The 26,225-nt window shown below is 37.3% G+C and overlaps 1 protein-coding gene across 5 annotated transcripts in view; it reads left to right on the top strand.

The window, feature by feature from the left end:
- Positions 1-26,225, top strand: part of SLC12A6 (solute carrier family 12 member 6) — an 88,377-nt gene that overhangs the window by 32,078 nt on the left and 30,074 nt on the right. For 4 of the 5 annotated variants that reach the window (XR_006602891.1, XM_004751016.3, XM_004751018.3 and 1 more), the window contains exon 2: positions 10,758-10,802. The exons of the other annotated variant lie outside the window; for it this stretch is intronic. Coding sequence is in view for 2 of the 4 variants with exons in the window: in XM_004751016.3 (XP_004751073.1) it covers positions 10,758-10,802 (45 nt within the window). In the remaining 2 variants the exon portion in view is untranslated. The remainder of the gene's footprint in view (positions 1-10,757; positions 10,803-26,225) is intronic. 5 annotated transcript variants of the gene reach the window in all.

The following is a 26,225-nucleotide window of genomic DNA, read 5'->3' on the forward strand; positions in this document are numbered from 1 at the left end:
ACCCAGGCGACCCACCCTTCTTTTTGATAAACTAACCATCCTTCAAGATTTGGCTTAGTTATTCCTTGATACCATTCCTGACTGCTTTATTTTATTTTCTTTCCTTTTTGATTCCCACAATATTTGTACCTATGCTGTAACAATTATTTTTATTGTTTCATAATTGTATAATTCCTCTCCAAACTTCTTGAGAAGAAAGGGTAACTCTTTCAATATCTGCAGTGCCTAGCACAGTACCTGACACATGGTAGGCATTCATAGTATCAGATGAATTAATAATAATCCTACAGACCATATTAGAGGTGGTTGTTAGCACATGGATCCATTACAGCGGTCTAATAATGATTATGCCTGCCTGTGTCTAATAACTCTGGCATTCATTTCATTTTGCATATTGCACTTGTTTCCTGGCCTGAAACACTGCTTTTGTTTTTAGACTTCCATGTAGAGAATTTCAGTTGTTTTCCATCTACTTTAGACTCCGAGACTTTTGCTAATATGACCCTAGTGTTCTAAGCAAACCATTCCGGACCTGTGCCATGTTTATTCTGCTCCTGTGATTTTGAGTTCTCTCTGATTTTTAAGGTTTTTAAAAGTTCCTTCTTAAAGCGTGTATGCCTCTATCCATGTTGCTCCTCTCCTTTGGACCCTTAACAGCACTAAAGGCAGAACCACAGGTTATTGGCTCTATCACCTTGGGCAAATCCTTTCAGCTTCCTCTGAGCTAGTTTCTTCTAGAACATAGGAAAATTTCCTCCTCACAGGTTTGCTGTGCAGATTTGGTATGATGATAGTAGGACATGTGCTCTAAATTGAAGTCATTTAGAGACTGCCTTTATGATCTTTCTATTTTTATGTATCATCTTTGTATTTAAAATTTTTTTCTTAAATTGAATCACTGAAAGGAGCTTTATCACTAAATGAAATACCAGCGTGCTTGCCACTCCATAAATAGAGAATAAACTAAAAATAGATGTAATATAAATGGTATTAATCTTGCTAGATACTGTTGCCAAGCAGAGGCTTTTAGCCTGTTAAAAAAAGATCAAGGGGAGGCAGTGCATCTTACTGGGATAAGTGGTGTGGGGGTTTTTTGTTCTTTTTTTTTAAGATTTTATTTATTTATTTGTCAAAGAGAGAGAGCAAAAGCAGGGGAGCAGCAGAGAGAGAAGTAGTGTTCTCTGAACAAGGATCCCAATGTAGGATTCAATCCCAGGACCCTGGTATCATGACCAGAGCTGAGGGCTGACACTTAACTGACTAAGCCACCCAGGCATCCCATAAGTGGTGTTTTTACTGATCACTGTTAGTTCCAAACATTATTTTCTTGATTTGTAATTTAATTATTTTATAAATATCTTGTAATTTCCCAATTTATTTTCCTGGATAATGGAGAGTTAATTATATTACTAATATTCATACTTTTTTTTCTAATATTCATTCTTATACCTACTTTTTATGACCAGCATAATGTAATAGAAAATCAGAATTCAGGTTCAAGCCAGTCTTTGAAATTTACTGACAGTATATCCTGGCCAAACCATTGAACCTAACTTAGCTTTAGCTTCTTTATAAGGGTCCTACCTATATCACAGAGTTATCATGGGAATCAAATGAAGTATGTGAAAGTATTTTTAAAACTGTAAAATGTTATTAAACATAAAATGCCATTATTACTACCATTCATTTTTAGTTTCTTAAGTTGAATTTGGCTCTTCAACTAATTTGTGAGTCTTGTTAAAATTATTATTCATTTGAAAAAAAATTATTATTCATTTGAGAGAGAGAGAGAGAGAGCACAATCAGTAGGAGAGGCAGAGGGAGAGGGAGAAGCAGACTCCCAGACTCCTTGCTGAGCCAGGAGCTCGACATGGGGCTTGATGTGGGGCTGGATCCCAGGACCTGGAGATCATAACCTGAGCTGAAGGCAGATACTCAACCATCTGAGCCACCCATGCACCCCTAGTTTGTGAGCTTCTTAATGTCAGGAAATACCTTATTCTCATTCTTTTATTTTTTGCAGTATCCAACACAGCTTTTGGTGTATTTAAAACTTACTGAATTAAGTTCTTGTTTATTTGAATAGGAGTCATTAATAAACTTGTGTTGGGAATATAATACAGACACTCCTGGACAATTACTATTGTAATTATTTTATCAGAAAGTCCCAAATCATATGTTATTGCATATTTAGTCCAAACTATCAATGTATCAAATTTCAAAATAAGATGGGTGACTTAAAGTATTAGTGTCACGTGACTGTACAGTTTTAATCAATGTGTATACCAATCCAAAGATTCACCCAAATTACTTCTGTACTCCCATATTACTTAAGTACTGTTGTACTTCAAAATGTTTAAAGTTCTAAAAAAAAATCTCTTGCTACCTAAATTCTAATTTAATCATGATTATTTGCAACACTAAGTTTTTATTATTTTTCTTAAGGATCATTCCATGGGTCATCTCAGTTTTCTTAACAGTTACCTTTTACTGAGTATCTACCATATATAATCCTCACAATAATTTTCTGTGGTGTAGTATTACTCTTGTTGCATTGATAGTAAATAAGGCTAAGAAATATTAAAACATTTTTGCAGAGTTACACAAATAGCATATATAAAGCTAGGATCTCAGCTGAGCTTCATCTGCTTCCAGATCCTGTGTTCTCTTTTCATTGTGCCTCACATTTGCTCCAGGACGGCTGCACAGCTGTCACAGTGTGACCCTCTCCCCACTCCATTCATCATCACCATCATCACTCTTCTCCCAGCCTCCGACACTCAGGAAACAGCAACCCTGTGTGTCTAATTGCTCTTGGAAAGAACTTTAACTTGTTTCTCTGCACCCCACCCCTACTACCTCCAGTCAGTCAGTGTGCTAACTTTGTGAACCCAGCCTGTGAACTCTACTCACCAGCTCTGGTACTTCTGACCATATCCAGACTACCATTACCTTTCCTTGGGCCATTACAAAAGCCTTCTGAGTCCTACTTTCTCACTTGCCTCCTGCAGTCTATTCTCCAGACAACAGCTAGATTGAGCGTGTTAAAATTTAAATCAGAACTTTCCAGTGGCTTCTGAGCTCACAAAGTAAAACCCAAAGTCCTCACTATGTCCCACAAGACCCCACTGTGTCCTACAAGGACATGCACCTGCTTCAGAGTCATTGCACCAACCATTCCCTCTGCCTGGAATGTTCTTCCTACAGATATTTGTATAGCTAGCTGCCTCACTTCGGGTTTCTGGTCAAGTACCACATCTGAGAGACATTTTTTAGACTCAGTATCTAATCTACCACGCAAACCATGCCCCCACTAATCCTTCCATTCTCTTATTCTGCTTCTCGATATGTTTTAGAACTCATCACTCTTGACATATATGTTGCGTTTTGATCATGTGAGCTCTTTAGTGGCAGGGGTTTTGCTACTGCATTTCTGGTAATTAGAATAGTACTTAAGCAATACTTTTGAGTATTGCTCAAAAAATTTTATTGAGTAAGTGAATGAAAAGAACTACACTCTAGAGTAACGTGGACATGGCCTCTGAAGACAAGCTCAACAATTCTCATTGTGGAAGATCTCATCACTTTCTCCACCATGGATTTTACCATCTTCATTACAGCCATTTCCATGTCTTCCTAAGACTCCTGTTTCCCCTGTTTCTGCTCTTCCTCCTTCCACAGTGCATCCTTCAACCATTAACTGAAGAGTTAATCAGACCTGTCTTGGGGCTTTTAAAACCTTCCAGTTGTGTCACCTCACTTTCATAGTAAAATTTCCACTCTTCACCATGGTCTGCAATACTACAAGCAGGTATCTTCTACCTAGTTTGAGAACTTTTTTTTAAACTGCTTTCTTCCTCATTGTGCTTTAGCCACATTAATATTTCCTAAACATGCCAAGGTTATTCCCATCTTAAGGTCTTTGCATGGCTACTTCTCTGCCCTCATCAGTCCTCTTCAAGATCCTCACATGTCTGCCTTCTTTACATGCAGGTCTCATCATAAAAGTTACCTTCTCAGAAAGGCCTTTACTGTCCACCCAATCCAAAATAGCTTCCCTAGTCACTCAATTTTGGTTTATGATAAATTTTATAAGGAAAATAATTTTGATTATTAATTTTCTTTCATTCTTTAAGATTTTATCTATTTATTTGGCAGAGAGAGAGACAGTAAGAGAGGGAATACAAGCAGAGGGAGTGGGAGAGGGAGAAGCAGGCTTCCTGCAGAACAGGAAGCCCGATGTGGGACTCCATGTGGGGCTTGATCCCAGGACCCTGGAATCATGACCTGAGCCAAAGGCAGACACCCAGGTGCCCCATTTTTCTTTTATTATTTATCTCCCCATATCTGCATGAGAACAGGAAATTTGTCTTGTGTATTTGTTGCTCTATTCCTAGCACCTAGAGCCATATCTGAGTCTTCTTAATCACTCATTTAGGTGAATCAGTGAATGAAGATTTAGAATAGTCATCTGGGCACTTTATAAACAGCAAAATCTCAGGCTTTTCCCATGAGATCAAGTCAATTAGGGCTAGTTATATGATCCAGGAATTTGTAGTTTAACAAATAACTCCAGATGATTCTTTTGACTGGGCAAATTTGGAGAATACTGGCTTAATAGTAGTATTGCTAAGTGAAAGGAATAAGTAAATGGCAGTGATGATTCAGAGAGTTATCATTTAACCCTGGTACACTGAAATGAATTTGTTGGACATTTCCCAGAGTGTATACAGTGGAACACTGATTACATAAGATGTGTGGTCATGAATGAGTTATGTCTTCTGATATATTTAAGAATGCCAAATCCTATATTCTTTAGGAGATTAGTTAGGCAGCCATTAGCATATTAAAGGGTCTGAGAAATTAAACATTATAGGAATTTACTTGAGTGTTAAATATATTTGCCAAGTTTGTTTACCAACCCTCCCCCAAATCATTTTCTCACCAAATATCTATTAACATACTGAAGGAAATGTGGTACAAGAAATACAGTACTTGGTTCACAACTACAATAGCTTATTCTCTCAATGATTAGCTGTCTACACAAATCACTTGCATGACTGATGGTTTGGACTAGATAGAATCCTAACAGAAATTATGTTTTTTTTGGCAGAAGTATATTCTATGTATCTTTTTAAAAATATGTTCTTACTATAATAAAAATTCAGATAAGTATCTTTTGATTCTCTTTTGTTGGGTGGGCTAGAAATATAAAAAACTAATGATTTATTAACTTCTGTATGCATCGCTTTACATTTCCATCTCACAGATAAATTATTTTGCCTACATTTGCCTTGTGTTTTTCACCCACTTCTTTATTTAAACCCAATTAATTACATGTAAATTTTTCTAGGTCTTTCTGGTCTCATTGCAGTAAGTTTGAAATGTATATAAAGAAGATAGGCTTTTTCAGATTTTACCTTCTTTCAGTTTGTTTTCCTTCTTGGGTTTCCCACTATAATAGTTACCCATATAGAGAGGCAGAATCCAGTAAGTGTGAATGTTAGCGTAATTATCTTTGATTCCATTTTTGATCCACTTTGCCTAATTCTGAGTCAGAAGGGTTTCTTATCATAATGTTACTTTGGTTTTTTAAAAATTGGAGACCAGAGAATTAGGAATGTGTTAAGACTAGTGATTTCACGTATTTTGTATACTTGTATTCAAGGTATGTCTAGATAAAATAGACTATAATGAGCCTCTTGTCCTCATGCATATGCACTTGATCATGCCTACTTTTTCTAGATAATTAGGCCTAACAGTTTCCACTATTGATTGTATTACTTAATGAAATTACTGATACTATCTTTAATGAAGACTAAAACCTGCTACGCTGAATTTCAGATGCAAGGTACAAGCTAGCCTTTATTTGCTTCAAATTTTCTACCAAGAATGGTAGATGAAGTAATTAGCAAAGGAAATTCAGAAAAAGGTTATTGCTATGGACAAAACTAAGGGAGATAATAAGGCTCTTCAGAAAAACTATTTACAGAGGCAATTTTGCAAGCTGGTACCACCCACAATCATTTTTCTCTCTATTCTCCAAGGCACATGACAAGAAACTAAATAAAATCTCCATTCTTTACCATTTACCCAGGATAAATAAAATATACTGAGAAAGTGCCCATTTATAAAACTACTATATCATTTCTTTTTTTTTAATTTTTTATTTTTTACAAACATATAATATATTTTTATCCCCTGGGGTACAAGTATGTGAATCACCAGGTTTACACACTTAACAGCACTCACCATAGCACATACCCTCCCCAATGTCCACAATCCCACCCCCTTCTCCCAACCCTCCTCCCCCAGCAACCCTCAGTTTGTTTTGTGAGATTAAGAGTCACTTATGAGGGGCGCCTGGGTGGCTCAGTGGGTCATGATACCAGGGTCCTGGGATCGAGTTCCGCATCGGGCTCTCTGCTCAGCGAGGAGCCTGCTTCCTCCTCTCTCTCTCTCTCTCTGCCTGCCTGTCTGCCTGCTTGTGATCTCTCTCTATCAAATAAATGAATAAAATCTTTAAAAAAAAAAAAAAGAGTCACTTATGGTTTGTCTCCCTCCCAATCCCATCTTGTTTCATTTATTCTTCTCCTACCCCCTTAACCCCCCATGTTGCATCTCCACTTCCTCATATCAGGGAGATCATATGATAGTTGTCTTTCTCTGCTTGACTTATTTCGCTAAGCATGATATGCTCTAGTTCCATCCATGTTGTCGCAAGTGGCAAGATTTCATTTCTTTGATGGCTGCATAGTATTCCATTGTGTATATACCACATATTTATCCATTCATCTGTTGATGGACATCTAGGTTCTTTCCATAGTTTGGCTGTTGTGGACATTGATGCTATAAACATTCGGGTGCATGTACCCCTTCGGATCACTACCTTTGTATCTTTAGGGTAAATACCCAACTACTATATCATTTCTATAACAAGGAAATACTTTCAGGTCATTTTTCTGATTGTATTTACATGTGAAAAGGTACATGCTTTTATTACTGATAGATTATCAAAGGCTTTTTTTAAAAATTTTTTATTTTTTATAAACATATATTTTTATCCCCAGGGGTACAGGTCTGTGAATTGCCAGGTTTACACACTTCACAGCACTCACCAAAGCACATACCCTCCCCAATGTCCATAACCACACCCCCTTCTCCCAACCCCCCTCCCCCCAGCAACCCTCAGTTTGTTTTGTGAGATTAAGAGTCACTTATGGTTTGTCTCCCTCCCAATTCCATCTTGTTTCATTGATTCTTCTCCTACCCACTTAAGCCCCCATGTTGCATCACCACTTCCTCATATCAGGGAGATCATATGATAGTTGTCTTTCTCTGCTTGACTTATTTTGCTAAGCATGATACGCTCTAGTTCCATCCATGTTGTCGCAAATGGCAAGATTTCATTTCTTTTGATGGCTGCATAGTATTCCATTGTGTATATATACCACATCTTCTTGATCCATTCATCTGTTGATGGACATCTAGGTTCTTTCCATAGTTTGGCTATTGTGGACATTGCTGCTATAAACATTCGGGTGCACGTGCCCCTTTGGATCACTACGTTTGTATCTTTAGGGTAAATACCCAGTAGTGCAATTGCTGGGTCATAGGGCAGTTCTATTTTCAACATTTTGAGGAACCTCCATGCTGTTTTCCAGAGTGGTTGCACCAGCTTGCATTCCCAACAGTGTAGGAGGGTTCCCCTGAGTATCAAAGGCTTTTGAGTATAACCTGGTATAACCTTTTGAGTTGTAACCTGTGAGTAGCTTAGTTTATAAAGACCATCAAAGGTAAGAATAGTCATCTTATTGGCAACTTGTTTCTATTACAGGAAGTAATTTGGTTAAAATAAATGTCATTTTGAGTAATGTTTAGGACAACTCCCAGTCTTTGGCAAACTTGGGTTGCCCTCACCAGTGACATAGCAGGAAAAATGTTAAATGGGAGAGTTCAGACATTAGACAAGAGACAGAGGACATAACAGCCATATCTCAGAGCAGTATTATCATGTTGATTATACAGTTTGGACTGCATACCCAGAATCATCCCTCAACTTAAACCCATTTACCAATTGTGATTTTTATAGGCATGGCTAATTTCATTCTCATGAATTCTGAATTTTTTTACTCCTAAATTTGCCCTTGTTTTGGGTTTTATGTGTATCAGTGAAGTACTGGTGAAGTACTTGAGATTAGTCTTCAAATTACCAAAGAAGTATTAGGTAAAGGTTGCCCTACGTTCCTTCAATTATAAAAAAATGAAAAACAGAAGTCCAAGTTGAACTTACAGGGAACTACACAAAGAGTAATTTCTACTCAGCTCAAACATGGAGGGTGTTCAAAGGAAGAGGCCTGGCCTGCGTAGAAAATGCATGTATGGCATGTGCGCACAGCTTAGAAGGCAAGAGAGTGTATAGTATAGAAGGAGGTAATTTGTAAGAGAAAAATTGTTTGTATTTCCCCATCTAAAATCATATCTGTTCTGCCCAAGTTATCTGAGATGGCCTTCTATTTTTACTCATACATTCCCTGGAAATTCCAAATAACTTGTTTTAGGCTATTTTTCTTTTTTTTTTTTTTTAAAGATTTTATTTATTTGAAGAGATCACAAGTAGGCAGAGAGGCAGAGAGAGAGGAGAAGCAGGCTCCCCACTGAGCAGAGAGCCTGATGTCGGGCTTGATCCCAGGACACTGAGACCATGACCTGAGCGGAAGGCAGAGGCTTAACCCACTGAGCCACCCAGGCACCCCTAGGCTATTTTTCATTTCAGGACAAAAAAGTTAGAATTCAGAGTACCAAGAAACATGAAGATAGGTCCCCAAAGCCTAAGATTATCTCTCTAAGCTTTCTCTTTTGACAGTAGTGTGCCATGTCTTTGGCCACTTACTAACAGCATTCATCTTCTGAACTATAAATATTCTTTAAAGATTTTTTATTTCTTCATCTGAGAGAGAGACCAAGCAAAAGCACTAGCAAGGTGAGGAGCAGAGGATGGGAAAGAAGCAAACTCCACACTGAGCAGGGAGCCTGATGTGGGGCTAGATCCCAGGACCACGGAATCATGACCTGAGCTGAAGGCAGATGCTTAACCAACCACCCCTCAACTGTAAATATTAAGAGATTCTAAGCTTTGCCCCATCCCATCATACATAAGAGGTGTTCCCATTAATGACAGTGTCTGAGAATCATAATCTTAAAAAGGATTGTTGATGATATTTTAGGAAAAAAAATAGATGGTGCTGGTAATTTCTCAAGCTTTTCCTTTAGAATCAGTAGAGTAGAGCTAGATGATGACCGTAGTTATTCTGGTTATGAAACTGTGATTTTTTTTTTAAGACTTATTTATTTGACAGAGATCACAAGTAGGCAGAGAGGCAGGCAGAGAGAGAGGAAGAAGCAGGCTCCCTGCCGAGCAGAGATCCCGATGCGGGGCTCCATCCCAGGACCCTGAGATCATGACCTGAGCCGAAGGCAGATCATAACCCACTAAGCCACCCAGGCACCCCTCTAAGTGCTTTTTTTATCAGTACATTTAAGAAGACCTAGCAGCCTTTTAATTACTACCATAATTTCAAAGTAGTATTGCACTTAAATGAGATTAAGAAATATATATATAACAATTACAGTGTCATATGAAAAATTGTACTTATTGTTGATAAAGCACAGGTACTTTTATGTAGTTTGTTTCTGATGTCATACTTGGAGAAAATACTAAACTTCAGTTACAGGTTAGTGAAAATAAAGTTGCAACCTTCTCCCCATTGTTCACAGACCCCCTTGTCTAAAATTACTTTTGTGGCCCAGACACATTCAGGGAAACCAGATGTAATCCTCAGTATCTCAAGAGACTTAATCTTTGAGGAAATTGGAGTTCAAAGTCTTTTCCATATTTAGCCCTTAATGGTTTTCAAACCTTTAAAATAACCATGTGGTTAGTTGTTAAATGATGATTGTCAATATCTCTTGCATTAGGAACTTGGCTTATTGCCACTAATTTTATTATAGATTAGAAGAAGTAGATATTTATAAAAGCCAGGTTAGTAATTTTATCATGAAGTCCAATCAGAACATATCTGCTGGTAGTAATGAGTTCTTTACTTATGTCTTGACTTTGAGCTGCTATGGCCATATGTTTCTTTGGCATTAAAGAGAAAATGTAATCCATGTGGTAAGCCCCAAATCATTCTACTTTATTGAACTTGTTTTGCTTGATCAAATTTGTGTGATTATCTTTTTAATTAATTTTTTTCTCAAAATTTCATTTAAATGCAATTATACAAAATTTGTCCTGCTTCTGGCTTATTTTCAAGGTTCATCCATATTGTAGTATTTTCTTTTTTATGACTGAATAATATCCCATTGTATGTTCATACCGCATTATTGTTTATCCATTTATCTGTTGAAGGACACTTGGTTGTTTCCACCTTTTGGCTGTTGTAAATAATGCTTGGATGTACATTGTCATACAAGTGTCTGTTCTGCATCCCTGTTTTCAGTTCTTTTGAGTATATGCCTACAAGTGGAATTGCTGGGTCACATGGTAATTCTGTTGCTTAGCTTTTCAAAAAAGCTGTGTGATTATTTTTTATAATAGTTTATTCTATTTATACTATCCTTTTATTAATGTTTTTTGAGCATTAAAAAACTTTTTTTTTCTTATTTCCTTCATATACTTTTGTTGCTGATTTTTAAGAAATTATTTGTTTTGGTCATTCATTTTTTTCTTTTCTTTTCAATTGTTTGTTTTTCAGACCCGAGTCAGAACTCCATCACAGGGGAACACAGCCAGCTGTTAGGTATAGTATTACTGTGGGGATTGACTTTCACTAAAGTCACCCTTTTCCTGCCTATACTAACAGACATTACTCCCACTTCTATTTTCTATCCCCTCCTTTTCTGTTTTACACTCCTCAACATTTTTTCCTGCTGTTTGCATTCCCAACTTGGTAAGTTTTAGGAAACTACTTCTGCAATTTATTATTAAGACCCAATGTAGTACATTTAAAAGTAATTTATAGAATCTGTTTTTAAAAATAAAATCTGTAAGAATTAGAGCTTCTTTGTTCCAAGATAGTTTTGTCAAGAAGATACTATAATACTCTATCATATCTTGGGCCTTGTAGCTACTTTGTCCTTTTTATTATTTTTCTTGGTCTTTTAATCACCCTTATTTTTTAATTACTGAAAGTACTTCATGGATAGCAAGAGCTTAAGAAAGATGTAGAAGTAGATGTTCCAGTTCTTTATCTGTTAAATAAGTGATAGAAATAAATTTCTTTCTTCTAGGGATCACATATTTTAAATTTCAGCAATTTAACAGTAATTGCACATCTCAGAACTTAAAAATTTAAAATATAGAAATAAAACATGCTCTGGTGAGGATTTCAGACAATACAAAAAGTATATGTAAGGAAAGTAAAGTCCTTTAAAGTATCTCTTCTCCCTACCACTTCACCTCACTAACTGGAGAATTCTTTTAGAAATGTTTATTTATACATTTTCTTATTATATATGACTATCTTTTTTCTTTTTTCTGTCCATGGGATTATACTCTGCAAACTCCAGCTTCTTTTCTTTCACTTAACATTTTATCTTAGACACATTGTTTCAATACATAAAGATTTGCCTATTCCTTTGTTTGTTGAAGAATAATAGTCCCTGTATTCCTGTGTTCTAACTTTACACAGCCAGTTTCCTATTCTTGACTACTTATTTCAAGGTGTTTTACTTTTAAAAATTATGTTACAGTGAACATCTTATACATATATTCTTGCATTCTCATTGCCAGTATATTTGAAGGAAGAATTCCTAAGAGAATTCCTTGGTCAGAGGGTATACATATCTTCAGAAAGATACATCCTTACCATAAAAAGCAGATGCCAATCTTCAATTTTTTCTTTTTCTAAGAGGTGAAGATAGCATCTCCATTAAGTACTTTTCAATATATTAACAGCCATTTTGTGTGTATGTCTTTTGATTTGAGTCTTATTTTTTTTGTTGTGTGTTTTTGTTTTTGTTTTTACTGGAGTATAATTAACATACAGTAGTGTTATATTAGTTTCAGTTGTACACTATATTGATTGGACAGTACTCTCACCAGGATAAGTGTAGTTACCATCTATCACCACATAGCATTACTACAGTATTATTGACTATATTCCCCATGCTGTACTTTTCATCTCCATGACTAACTTATTTTATAACTGGGAGTTTATATCTGTCTTTTTTTTCTATTAAAAATTAAGGAAATTTATTTATAGTTCATATTGCAATGTTACATTAGTTTCAAGTGTACAACATAGTGATTCAACTTCACAAATTTATAACCCCTTTTTTCTCACCCATCCCACCCACCCACCTTCTCTCTGCAACCCACCAGTTTGCTCTTTGTATTTAAGGGTTGTTTGTTTGTTTGTTTGTTTGTTCTTTTTTGATGGGAGGGGCAAAGGGAGAGAGAGAGAATCCTTTTTGTTTGTTTTGTTTTTTGTTTTGTTTTGTTTCTGGTTTTTTTTTTTAAAGATTTTATTTATTTATTTGACAGAGATCACAAGTAGGCAGAGAGACAGGCAGAGAAAGAGAGGGGGAAGCAGGCTCCCCACTGAGCAGAGAGCCCGATACAGGGCTCCATCCCAGGACCCTGGAATCATGACCTGAGCCTAAGGCAGAGGCTTTAACCCACTGAGCCACCCAGGTGCCCCTTGTTTCTGTTTTTTGAGAGAGAATCCTAAGCAGACCCCACACTGGGACATGGGCTCAGTCTCATAGCCCTAAGATCATGACCTGAGCCAAAATAAAGAGTTTGTTGCCTAACCAACTGAGTCATCCAGGTGCTCCTATTTTCTTTTTATATACAACTTGTAAGTGAAATCATGAGATATTTGTCTTTCTTTGCCTGACTTCACTTAGCCTAATGTCCTCTAGGTCCACCAATGTTGTTGGGTGGCAAGACCTCATTCTTTTTTATGGCTGAATATTCCATTGTGCATATAATACCACACTTTATTCATTTGTTGATGGACAATTGCATCGCTTCTGTAGTTTGGCTATTGAAAATAAATATTGTTGCAATAAACAGAGATACATATGTCTTTTCAAATTAATTTTCTTTGGGTAAATATTCAGTAGTAGAATCGTTTGATCATATCGTAATTCTAGTTTTAATTTTTTGAGGAACCTCCATACTGTTTTCCACAGTGGTTGGTCCAATTTACATTTCCACCAATGGTGCATGAGGGTTAATTTGACGCTTTTTTTTTTATTTGTACATTGCTGAACTTTTTGCTATTTGAGTATGTGCAAAGCAGTTGTGGAAAATATAAGCTATCAAAAAGTCCAAAGTAAGGAAATTACTTGACTTGTTTGCTTATTACAGGTTCAGAATATGAGTTGATACTCCTTTTTTGCTCTTTCTTTGTTAAGGACATAAGTTTCTGGGTTTTTTCTTAAGATTTTATTTATTTCAGGGGCATCTGGGTGGCCTCTGCCTTCAGCTCGGGTCATGATCTCAGGGTCCTGGGATCAAGCCCCGAGTCGGGCTCCCTGCTGGCAGGGAGCCTGCTTCCCCCACTCTCTGCCTGCCTCTCTGCCTATTTGTGATCTCTCTCAGTCTGTCAAAAGATTTTATTTATTTCAGAGAGAGGGAGTGAGCAAGAGAGAGCATAAGCTGGGGGAGATGCAGAGTGAGAGGGAGAAGCAGACTCCCTGCTGAGCAGGGAGCCTGATGTGGGGCTTGATCCTAGGACCCTGAGATCCTAACTTGATGGAAAGGTGGATGCTTAACCATCTGAGTCACCCAGGTGCCCCATAAATTTCTGATCTTAGAAATTCTCATTTCTTTGACAGAGTTTATGTGCTGGAACAGTAACTCACCTCCTAAGTACTCAATAAATATTTGTTAGGTAAATGTTTGACATAAACATTTGGCTAGAAATCTGATCACAGGGTCCTAGACTTATGATATTGAGGCTGTCACTATTCTCTTTTTTTAGAGTTTTATATTTGATAGTTTATTTAGACTGTTCAATATTATTCTTGTCTATATAAAAATTTCATATTTGGACCAGGAATGATTGAGAGTTTATTGAAAGATTTAGGCAGACCATGAAAAGTACATTTCTCTCCTAAGCTATTAAATTGTTTCTGTCTCTGATACATGCTGACAAGTAGAGAAATTTGAGAGTGGTTTATCATCTGGCCAGGAACATGTGTGTAATGGAGGTAGGGAGGACTTAGCTAATGAAATGGACAGTCAGGGGAGCTGGTACCATTCCAGTGTAAGCTGGATTTTGTTTCCAGTGAAGCATTCGTAGTAAAAGATAGAGTGTATTGTGGGCAGAAGAAATGGTATATGATTGTGAAGACTTCTCTTAGTATTAGCTAAAAACCCTAGTATTTGCAAAGAGGTTACTCTAGATATTAATCTCATTTGGCAGCCTGTATTTGCATTCAATTTTAAACAATCCTGGGAATTTATCCAGAGTCATCTGGCTAGATTCTCAGGTAAGTTCATCTTGCTACCCTGAGTGCTCCCTCTTAGGTTCGTTAGATAAGGTCTTTTTTCTCGTGCTCTTAATAACTGCCATCTTCTGTGTCCTAACCTGAATATCTTTCCCTTTCTTTCTTCCTTCCTTCCTTCCTCCCTCCCTCCCTCCCTCCCTTTCTTTCTTTCTTTCTTTTTTTAAAGTAAGCTCTAAACCCAGCTTGGGGCTTGAATTCAGGACCTGAGAGTTGCATGCTGTACTTACTGAGCTGGCCAGGCACCCCTCTGAGTATCTTTGCCTAAGCTTCAGCCTCAAAGGCCTTAAAAGGCCAGGTTATTTAAAAAAAAAAAAAATCCTCAAAAGATAGAAGGGTGATTTTTTAAAATTATATTTTCTAGCCATCATACAGAAGGGGCATTGGTAGCTTGAAGTAAAATCTTGCCAGCTCTTGGGGCACCTGGATGGCTCAGTCGGTTAAGTGTCTGCCTTCGGCTCAGGTCATAATCCTGGGTCAGAGTCCTGGGTCAGGGTCCTGGGATAGAGCCCCAAGTTGGTCTCCGTGCTCATTGGGGAGCCTGCTTCACCCTCTCACTCTGCCTCTCCCCTCCCACCCCCAGCTTGTGCTCTCTCTCACTCACTTCCTCCCTCCCAAATAAATAAAATTAAAAAAAAAAAAGAAAGAAAAGGATCTTGCCGGCTCTCTATAAAAATCTTGCTTAGGGGCACCTGGCTGGCTCAGTCAGTGGAGCATGTGAGTCTTGATCTAGGAGTTCGAGTTTGAGCCCCACCTTAGATGTACAGATTATTTAAAAACAAAATCTTGGGGGAAAAAAATCTTATTTAGCATAATTTGGCCTGGTAGGTTAGAAAGTGCTTCAGTTGCCTTGCTTGCTGAATGGAATTTATAATATTTCTCAGACCTTCTAAATGTTCTTCCTGTCAATAGGGCACAGTCATTTTAATGTATCTGTTCCCACTGACTCATCAGATCTCTCATAAAACTCAGGGTCAGGCTGAGCCACTATATGGAAGAGTGAAACTGCTATTGTGGTAAAGAATTAAGTTGTATACTTAAAATTTATGAACTTTTCTGTGTGTGTATTTCTATACTTTTTAATTTAAAACATTTTAGTAAGCAAGTAAGCAAATGAGCAGTGGGCCCTAACAGTTTTAAAACAATTTTTACCAAACATTCAAGGAAAAATAATTCCTCTTACACAGTTTCTCTCAGAGAACAGGAAAACAAACAGACCCTACCTGACTTTGAGGATTGTGTAACTTTGATACCAAAACTTAGCAATGACAATATGAGACAAGTATAAGCCAGTTTCAGTTATGAATATAGATACAGATGTCCTAAATGAAATATATGCAATCTAAATCAAGTAATACATATATTTTAAATTACCCCTGTGACCAGTTTGGGTTTCTGCTAGAAATACATGGTTGGGGCATGTGGGTGGCTCAGTTGCTTAAGCGACTGCTTTCAGCTCAGGTCATGATCCCAGACTCCTGGGATCAAGTCCCACATTGGGCTTCCAGCTTCATGGGGAGTCTCCTCTCTCTGACCTTCTCCCTTGTCATGCGCGCGCTCTCACTCTCTCTCTCTCTGTCAAATAAATAAAAATAAAATCTTTTATAAAAAGTTAAAGAAAAAAAAGGAATACATGTTTGGTTTACCATTAAAAATCAATGTATAGGGAGCGCCTGGGTGGCTCAGTGGGTTAAAACCTCTGCTTTCAGCTCAGGTCATGATCCCAGGGTCCTGGGATCGAGCCCTGCATCCCCACATCAGGCTCTCTGCTCAGCAGGGAGCCTGTCTCCTCTTCTCTCACTGCCTGTCTTTCAGCCTGCTTATGATCTCTGTCAAATAAATAAATGAAATCTTAAAAAAAAAAAAAGGGTATTTAATTCAGTATGGTAACCAAAGGAGATTAGGGGCACCTGGGTGCCTCAGTCAGTTAAGCTTCCAACTCTTGATTTTGGCTCCAGTTGTGATCTCAGTGTTATGAGATAGAGTCCTGTATGGGGCTTGCACTGGACATAGAGCCTGCTTAAGATTCTCTCTCTCCCTCTGCCAAACTCTCCCCACCCCTTAAAAAAAGGGAGATTAAAGAATGAATCACCTTAACTAACACAGGAAAAGAATTTCATTTGAAATCTATCCAATATTTAAATCCATGAGTTTGTATTGATACTTTAAAAAACTAATTGATCGCAGTTGGACTATTCTAGTGAATTAATTCCTTATTCTGAGAATTGGTTAATAAAAGGAAAGAATGAAGTATATATCTTACTTTACAATACCAACGGATAACCAAATTGTATATTAGAGAAAGTATCTCTATATAAAATTATTTCAGGTAATAAATTAAGGAAGAATAATAAAAAAGAGTATCACCACTTTGTAAACCTTATAAATTGATGGGTTTAGTCATTAATCACCAACAGTTGTTAGTATCCCAAAAATAAAGAAAATTAGATGACATGTATCTCTCTCTCTTTATTTATTTATTTATTTATTTGACAGAGAGAGAGAGACACAGTGGGAGAGGAAACACAAGCAGAGGGAGTGGGAGGAGGTGAAGCAGGCCTCCTGCTAAGCAGGGACCCCAATGTGGGGCTCAATCCTAGGACCCTGGAATTGTGACCTGAGCCAAAGGCGCCTAAAGACTGAGCCACTCAGGCACCCACAAATGACGTGTGTCTCGTAGCAGAAGATCAAAATTCCACTAAAAACACTGAATGTTGATAAGCCTCTAGATCTAAGTAGCAATAGATAGGAAATACAAAAAACAGTAAAACAATAAACAGTATTATGTGTATGTCATCATCAAAATCAGAAACTCTAGGGGCACAAGGGTGGCTCAAGTCAGTTAAGCATCTGCCTTTGGCTCAGTTCTTAATCTCAGGGTCTTGAGATCAAGCCCGGTGTTGGGCACCCTGCTTCTCCCTCCCTCTACCTCCTTTGCCCTGCTCATGTTCTCTCTCTCTTTCTCTCTCTGCAGTAAATAAAATATTAAAAAAAAAATTAGAAACTCTGATGAACATATGACCTGTTTTCTTCAAATAAATTGTAGAGAAAAAGAGAATAAGCTATTGACTTAAGAGATATAGCAATCAGTTATAATGTATGACTCTTGACTACTATAAAATCAAAAACATAATTTATAACATTTGAGACAACCTTTCATGTTCACACAGTCACATAGTTCAGACCCAGATCTGTGCCAAGGGAAATTAAGTACATTTACTGCTCTTGTTCTGCCTAGCTCAGACCAGCAAAGACCATTTGACAAGATCAGAAGACTAAGGGAAGAATCTGAGATTGATTTATCTTAGCCCTAAATTGTATAAGTGGCAAATTACAAAAAGCACAATGTGGAGATAATATCATAAACTTTTTTTTTGACAGAGAAAACATAAAGTTTTCCTCAAAAACTTTATAAAAGTTTTTATAAAGAACAAGACATCTGATACACCATTTTTCCTCTACAAAAAAAATTGTGTGCCATAAAGGATGGAAATTTGAAATCTGTAATAGAATCAATGGCACTTGTATCAGTTTTTGTTTGAATTGTGCAGTGAAACACTGGTAAATTCCCAGTGGTGTTAGCATTATCTAGATAGTAAAATAAGGGTGAAAAACCAACATGATGATCTGATGGACTGTTTAATTCATAGCATTATTGAGAGCAGTCTCAGAAGGTGCCTTTCAATGGAATTCTCTCAGGATTCTGGATAATCCTAAAACAGCCCTAGGACATGGATTTGGTTCTTAGTTCCTGTTCAGTAAAACTTACTTACTATTCAGAAACTCTAGAACTTCCATTCCATTTGAGATTTCCTGAGGCCACAGTAGTGACCCAGACTTCTGAAAGGCTCTACTATCTATCTATCTGTCTATTTATCTATTTTAATTTTTTTAGAAAGAGCATGTGAGGGGGGGGTAGAGGGAGAGGGAGAATCTTAAGCAGGCTCCATGCTCAGCACAGAACCCAACCAAGGGCTTGATCTCACAACCCTGAGATCATGATCTGAGCCAAAATCAAGAGTCAAACACTTAACCAACTGAGCTACCCACTTTTATTAAGGCTGTACTTTTGAAGCAGTGTGATCTCCCACCAAGAAACTGAGATTGACAATGGATCCATGCCTTTCAGTTAACCACTCCTGATGAGAACTTTGTCTCTTGCCTGGAAAGCCTTGTTCTTTCATGATTGACCAGGAGCTCTGCGGGACCCTCACATTCCCAACACCACCACATGTAGACCCTGATAAGACCATCTTAGAGACATCATTGGTCTCATAAATGTAGGCAAAGTATCCAGGAATATTCTTCTACCCCCCCCCCCAATTTAAGCAAGCAAGCAGAGTTGGGCCAGAAACATCTAGGATTAAAGTGTCAGGAAGTTACGGTGGTTGCATTTGAAACTTGAGACTCCAGAGGCTGCAAATGTAGAGGTGGCAGGGCTGCAGTGGGGTGGGGTTGTGGGGGTAGCTGTCAGGACAAGGCTTGGACCAGCAGGCAGCAGAATGGGGCAGGATAGTTCTGAAGCCAGATTTTTTTTTTTTAAACCAACAATATTGTAAGGCTATTGAGCCAGCAAGGAGTAGTATGTTGGGTCTGGGACTTCTCATATAACCCTCAAGAGGGGTGAAGTGGTCCAGAGTCTGTGATACAAAACTATTAAAAGTTCAAATCAATAATGGGTGCAGTTAGGAAGATGAGCATACTACTCAGGAATGAAAGACTGTTTAGAGAGAACAAATGGAACTTGTAGAAAAGAAAAGCTAGTTATTGATATAAAATGTCAAGTTAACAGATTAGAAACAGGTAAAAGGGGTTTGTGAACCAAACAAAAGGAAAAACTACACCTAGACATATGTTAATGAAGCTGCAGAACACCAAAAAAGGATCTTGAAATCAGCCAGAGAGGAAGTGCACGTCATCAAAGAAACAGTAGAATGACAGAATTCTCAATGGCAAAACAGATAATGTCTTAAAGTGTTTGCACAGCTGTTATTATCCTAGAATTTGTGCTTATTAGCAAGACACTCAGTAATAAGGACGAAATACAGACAGCTGTTGCTAAATAAAAGCCAAGAACATTTTACACCATGAAACTTGCTCTAAGCTAGTGGTTTACAACTGAGGACAGTTTTGTCCCCCAGGGGATATTTAGAAATGTTTGAAGACTTTTTTTGATTGTCACTACTGGAGATGCTACTGGCAGCTAGTTACTCGCAGCTAGGGATGCTCTTAAACAGCCTACAGTGCACTGGATATCCTCCACAACAAATAATTATGTGCTGAGTTTGAGAAACTCCTCTAATGGAATTCTCAAGAAGATACCTCAAGTAAAGGCAAAATGATCCCAGAAGACTAGTGCTCTGAAATGCAACAAAAATATTGAACAAATAGAACTGTAAAGAAAGCCAAAGTTGGTGGCATCACAATTCCAGATTTCAAGCTCTATTACAAAGCTGTCATCATCAAGACAGCATGGTACTGGCACAAAAACAGACACGTAGATCAATGGAACAGAACAGAGAGCCCAGAAATAGACTCTCAACTCTATGGTCAACTAATCTTCGACAAAGCAGGAAAGAATGTCCAGTGGAAAAAAGACAGCCTCTTCAATAAATGGTGTTGGGAAAATTGGAAAGCCACATGCAGAAAAATGAAATTGGACCATTTCCTTACACCACACACGAAAATAGACTTAAAATGGATGAAGGACCTCAATGTGCGAAAGGAATCCATCAAAATCCTTGAGGAGAACACAGGCAGCAACATCTTCCTAGGAACATCGCCAAAGGCAAGGGAAGCAAGGGCAAAAATGAACTATTGGGATTTCATCAAGATCAAAAGCTTTTGCACAGCAAAGGAAACAGTTAACAAAATCAAAAGACAGCTGACAGAATGGGAGAAGATATTTGCAAACGACATATCAGATAAAGGACTAGTGTCCAAAATCTATAAAGAACTTAGCAAACTCAACACCCAAAGAACAAATAATTCAATCAAGAAATGGGCAGAGGACATGAACAGACATTTCTGTAAAGAAGACATCCAGATGGCCAACAGACACATGAAAAAGTGCTCCATATCACTCGGCATCAGGGAAATACAAATCAAAACCACAATGAGATATCACCTCACACCAGTCAGAATGGCTAAAATAAACAAGTCAGGAAATGACAGATGCTGGCGAGGATGCGGAGAAAGGGGAACCCTCCTACACTGTTGGTGGGAATGCAAGCTGGTGCAACCACGCTGGAAAACAGTATGAAGGTTCCTCAAAATGTTGAAAATAGAACTGCCCGATGACCCAGCAATTGCACTACTGGGTATTTACCCTAAAGATACAAACGTAGTGATCCAAAGGGGCACGTGCACCCGAATGTTTATAGCAGCAATGTCCACAATAGCCAAACTATGGAAAGAACATAGCTGTCCATCAACAGATGAATGGATCAAGAAGCTGTGGTATATATACACAATGAAATACTATGCAGCCATCAAAAGAAATGAAATCTTGCCATTTGCGACAACATGGATGGAACTAGAGCGTATCATGCTTAGTGAAATAAGTCAAGCAGAGAAAGACAACTATCATATGATCTCCCTGTTATGAGGAAGTGGTGATGCAACATGGGGGCTTAAGTGGGTAGGAGAAGAATCAATGAAACAAGATGGAATTGGGAGGGAGACAAACCATAAGTGACTCTTAATCTCACAAAACAAACTGAGGGTTGCTGGGGGGAGGGGGGTTGGGAGAAGGGGGTGGGGGACATTGGGGAGGGTATGTGCTTTGGTGAGTGCTGTGAAGTGTGTAAACCTGGCAATTCACAGACCTGTACCCTGGGGATAAAAATATATGTTTATAAAAAATAAAAAATTTAAAAAAAAAAAGAAAGAAGATCCTAAAAGGTCTCATCACCGGAAAAAAAAATTAAATAAATAAAAATAAAATAAATAAAATAAAATAAGCTGCTAGAAATATTGGACAAAACAGTAATATATAAATCAGAGGAGAGAACAAAGTGTTTGAAAGTCTTTGTTATTGTTTGGGAGGATTACTTTTTTAAACTCACTTAACAGTTTGGGGTTTTTTTGGTTTTTAAGATTTTATTTGAGAGAGGGGGAGAGAGAGAGAGAAAGATCATGGGAGGGGGTGGGATGGAGGAGGAAGCAGCCTATCCCCGCTGAGCAGGAAGCTGCATGTGGGACTCAACCCCAAGACCCTGGAATCATGTCCTGGGCTGAAGGCAGACACTTAACCAACTGAGCCACCCAGGTGCCCCTTTATAGTTAAAATAAAATACGTGGAAAATTTCAAAGGTAGTTACTGAAAGAATAGATAGAATGTGGAATCTCCAAAAGAGGAAAGAGAACAAATGGAATAAGGGAAAAACAAACCAAAAATCCAGAGAGAAGAAATGAGAATGAATCCTAAAGAAAAAAGACCGAATAGAAATTTTTAAATGGTAGAATCCAGTCTAAACTTATAAATTGCTGTGTGATGGACTGAACTTGACAATTAAAAAGACAGATCATCAGATTTTTGAAAATACAACTATCTGCTATTTACAAGAGATGTACCCAAAACATAAGGACCCAGAAAAGATGGACAGTTGAAAGACAGAGAAGGACATTGAACCAAAGGACAGCTGTATAGATATTGTCATACTTTCTATTGTCTTAGAGTTTATTCTGCTCTCTAGCTTGTTAAAATAGGCACTTACCTCAAATAATTTTTATTTTTACTTTGCTGAAGTAAAACTAGGACAATAGCTTCTCATTGAAGTGCTACTTTTGGTGGATCCTACAAGTTTCAATAGCTGTCTTTGTCTCATTTTTTTAAGTATTTTAATCTTGGATCCTTGTGTTGTTCTACAATGTATTTTCTCTAATTTCCAAATTTGGAAGGATTTAAAAATTTATCTTTTCACAATTTTAACAAGTTTTGTTAAAGATCAAAATTGTAGTCCCTGCCCTTTGAGTGAGGGCTGGACTTCACGATGCTTTCTAATTAATAGAAAATGGCAAAAGCAAAGTCACTTTCAAAATGAGATTACAAAAAGACTGTGACATCTGTCTTGTACTCTCTTTCTGGCTTTCTTTGATGACTTGCTTTGAGGGAGTCCAGCTGCCATGCTGTAAACTATCCTGTGGATAGGCCCATGTGGCAGGGAACCAAGAGAAACCCTTCGTCAACAACCTGAAAGAGAGTGAGTCCTGCCAACAACTGTCTCAGTGAGCTTGGAGGTGGGTCTTCCCCAGGCCTTCAGATGAGACCACAGTCCTGGCTGAGCTTTGACTGGAGCTTCATAGGAAACTGAAGCAGAGGGCTCACCTGAGCCATGCCTATATTGCTAGCCCACATAAACTGGGTGATAAAAAGTGTGCATTTAAGCCACTAAATTTGGGAGTAATTTATTATACAGAAGGATAACTATAAACTATGGATGTATTTTTAAAATACTTTCTTAGGGGACCTGGGTGGCTCAGTAGGTTAAGCATCTGACTCTTCATTTTTGCTCGGGTCGTGATCTCAGGGTTGTTAGATGGAGCCCTACTTTGGATTCTCCCTCTTCCTCTCCCTCTGCCCCTCTCCCTGTCTCACACGCTTGCTTGCTTGGTCTTTTCTCTCTCAAAAAAAATAAATAAATAAAAAATAATTATAAACTGCTTTCTTGGTGAATTCAACCTTTTGTTACGTGGTTACCTTTTCATTCAGAATAAAGTTCTCCCCTTAAAGAAAAATTTATCTGGTGCTAATAAAACCATATCAGCTTTTTTTTTTTTTTGGTTAGTATGTACCTGATCTCTTTACTTTCAGCCTTTGTGTGTCATTATATGTCACTTGTAAACGGTATATGCCTGGATTTTGTTGTTAGTTTAAAATTGGCATGTGTGAACATTTACAGTGTGGAAATTGGCTAACACTGTAAATTGGTTTTGTATGTGTGGTGTGTGTTTTAACTGTCTTTTGTGACTTCACTATACACACAGTGAAAGCGACGTCTTTAAATGCATTGTCTACTGCTATATCCCCAGGACCTAGAGTGTGCAGCACATCATAAGAACATAATAAATGTTGGTGAATTAATTGAATAAATGAGTTACTCTGAAGTGGTGATAATTTTAAGCTGTGCCATTCTTTCTGGAATATTCTGAAACAATTAGAGGAAAATAATTACGTTTTCTTTTTTTTTTTTTTAGATAACTTTTTATTGTGGAAATTTCCAAAGGTATAGAAAAGCAGATAGAATAGCATAATGAATCTCCATGAAGCCATCACTCAGTTTTAACAGTGTTGAGAATCTGTTTTCAAGCCCTATGTAATTTTTTCTGGGACGTCTTTAAGAAAACTCCATCACATGATTTTATTTACCTTTTTTTTTAAGTTTATATTTAAATTTCTCTCTTCAGAATTGTCTTTCTACATTTGATTTGAGTCAGGATTCTAACAGATTTCACACCTTGCACTTGGTTGATGCATCATTACCTTTTTTTAGTTTATGCCATTTATTTGTTGAATAAGTCAGATTATTTTTTGTCATATAGAATTTCTCACATTGTGAATTTGATGATTGCACCATCTTTATGGTAATGCTTAACATGTTTCTCCCCTGTTTTTTGTGAACTGGTAGTTAGATTTAGAGGCTTGGTTAGATTCAACTTCTATTCTTTTGGTAGGAATACATCACAGGTTGTGCAGTGTACTTTTCATTGTACTAGATTGTTATCCACTTTTAGCGATTTTGAGATCTTTGAGTTCCTGATCACCCTGATCCATCCATTATAAAATTATGTCTCAGCTTTTCATCTAATGGTTTTAGCAACTATTAGTGATGATTACCTACATCCATTTTTTTCATTAGGGGTTAAAAATTGTTGATTTTTTTCCTAGATACATTATTCCATATGCATTAAAATTTTTTGTTTAAATTCCAGTTAACATACAGTATTATATTAGTTTCAAGTATAGAATATAGTGATTCAGCAATTCTTTACATTACTTAGTGCTCATCATGATAGTGTGCTCTAATCCCCATCACCATTTACACCCATCCCCCTAAACCCCTTCCCCTGACAACCGTCAGTTTGTTCTCTATAGTTAAGAGACATACACATGGCTAAAAGACACGTGAAAAGATCATCATCACTCATCTTCAGGGAAATATAAACCAAAACTATAATGAGTCAGCAAAGTTAAGCTTAGAAGATAAAGCATAGCTCTTTGGGGTGCATCTCTGTTCTAAAAGTTGTAGTTAATGAGTGTTGAAGAAACTGAGGAATTTATTTAGGGATAGCAAGTGTTAAGACTGATATGAGTTCCAGTAAAAGTTAGGATGAAGAACACATTGGGATGCTTAAAACACATAGGAGCATTGTGTCCAGTGGTAGAATTAAGAAGAATAAGACTTTTCCATCAGTTTAAAAGAAATATTTTTAAAATCAGTTTATGTAGGGTTATGGGGTTGTCCTGATGGCTCAATTGGTTGAGATTCCAATTCTCTGTCTTAGCTCAGCTCTTGATCTCATAGTCATGAGTTCATGCTCCAAGTTGGACTATGCTGGGTGTGAAGCCTACTTAAAAAAAAAAAAAATCGGCTTCTAGTGGTGATGGTTATACAGCATTGTGACTGTAATGCCTCTGATTTGCACATTTAAAAATGGTTAAAATTGCAAGTTTTTAAAAATTTTACCAGAAATTAAAAAATTAATGATGTAATATACCCCAAATTCTAATATTGTATACTTTAAATCAATGAATTATATGATGTCTAAATTATATTTTAATAAAGCTGTTTAAAAAAACAATCTATGTATAGAGTTAAGCCAGAAATTTCTGTAGAAGTGAAGTTAAAGGGACTGGTCTGGTCCTTGAAAACCGGCTTAAGCATCCTGTTTGCTCTGTCTCTGGTACTCAGTAAATATTTTTTAAGTGAATCAATAAACAAATGAAAAATTAAAAAACTACAATGAGATATTATGCCTGTCAGAATGGCTAAATTTAACAACATAGGAAACAACAGGTGTTAGTGAGGTTTTAGAGAAAGGGGAACCTCCTTACACAGTTAGTGGGAATCCAGACTGGTGCAGCCACTCGGGAAAACAGTATGGAGGTTCCTCAAAAGTTAAAAATAGAGCTATCCTACGACCCAGCAGTTGCACTACTAGGTATATACCCAAAGGATGCAAAAATACTGAACCAAAAGGGCACATGCACCCCAATGTTGACAGCAGCAGTTGTCCACAATGGTCAAATCATGGAAAGAGCCCAGATGCCTACCCACTGATGATACAAAATGGAATATTACTCAACCATAAAAAAGGAAACTTTGCCATTTGCTCTGATATGGCTAGAGCTAGATTGCATTGTACTAAATGAAATAAGTCAGAGAAAGACAAGTACCATATGACTTCACTCATGTGTGGAACTTAAGAAACAAAACAGATGACATGATCCAGTTATTTTGATAGCTTGTTGGCTATTTCCCAAACTTGTATTTAAGGTTATAAGACTTTAATTTCTTTAACTTTTATATTTGGGTTTATTTCCTGAATACTTAAAGTGTTAGTTCTTAATGACATTTACATAATTTTTTATTTTCTCTTTCCTTCTATAAGGCAATTATAATTATATATAACTCTTACACAACAAAAACCCAGTCTCTCTTTTTTTTCTTTGTAGCTGGTACAAGATTCTTCTGGGGTACCTC

This window comes from Mustela putorius, unplaced genomic scaffold, assembly GCF_011764305.1.
Source record: "Mustela putorius furo isolate JIRA1106 unplaced genomic scaffold, ASM1176430v1.1 tig00003898_pilon_pilon_pilon, whole genome shotgun sequence".
In the NCBI taxonomy this organism is placed as follows: domain Eukaryota; kingdom Metazoa; phylum Chordata; class Mammalia; order Carnivora; family Mustelidae; genus Mustela; species Mustela putorius.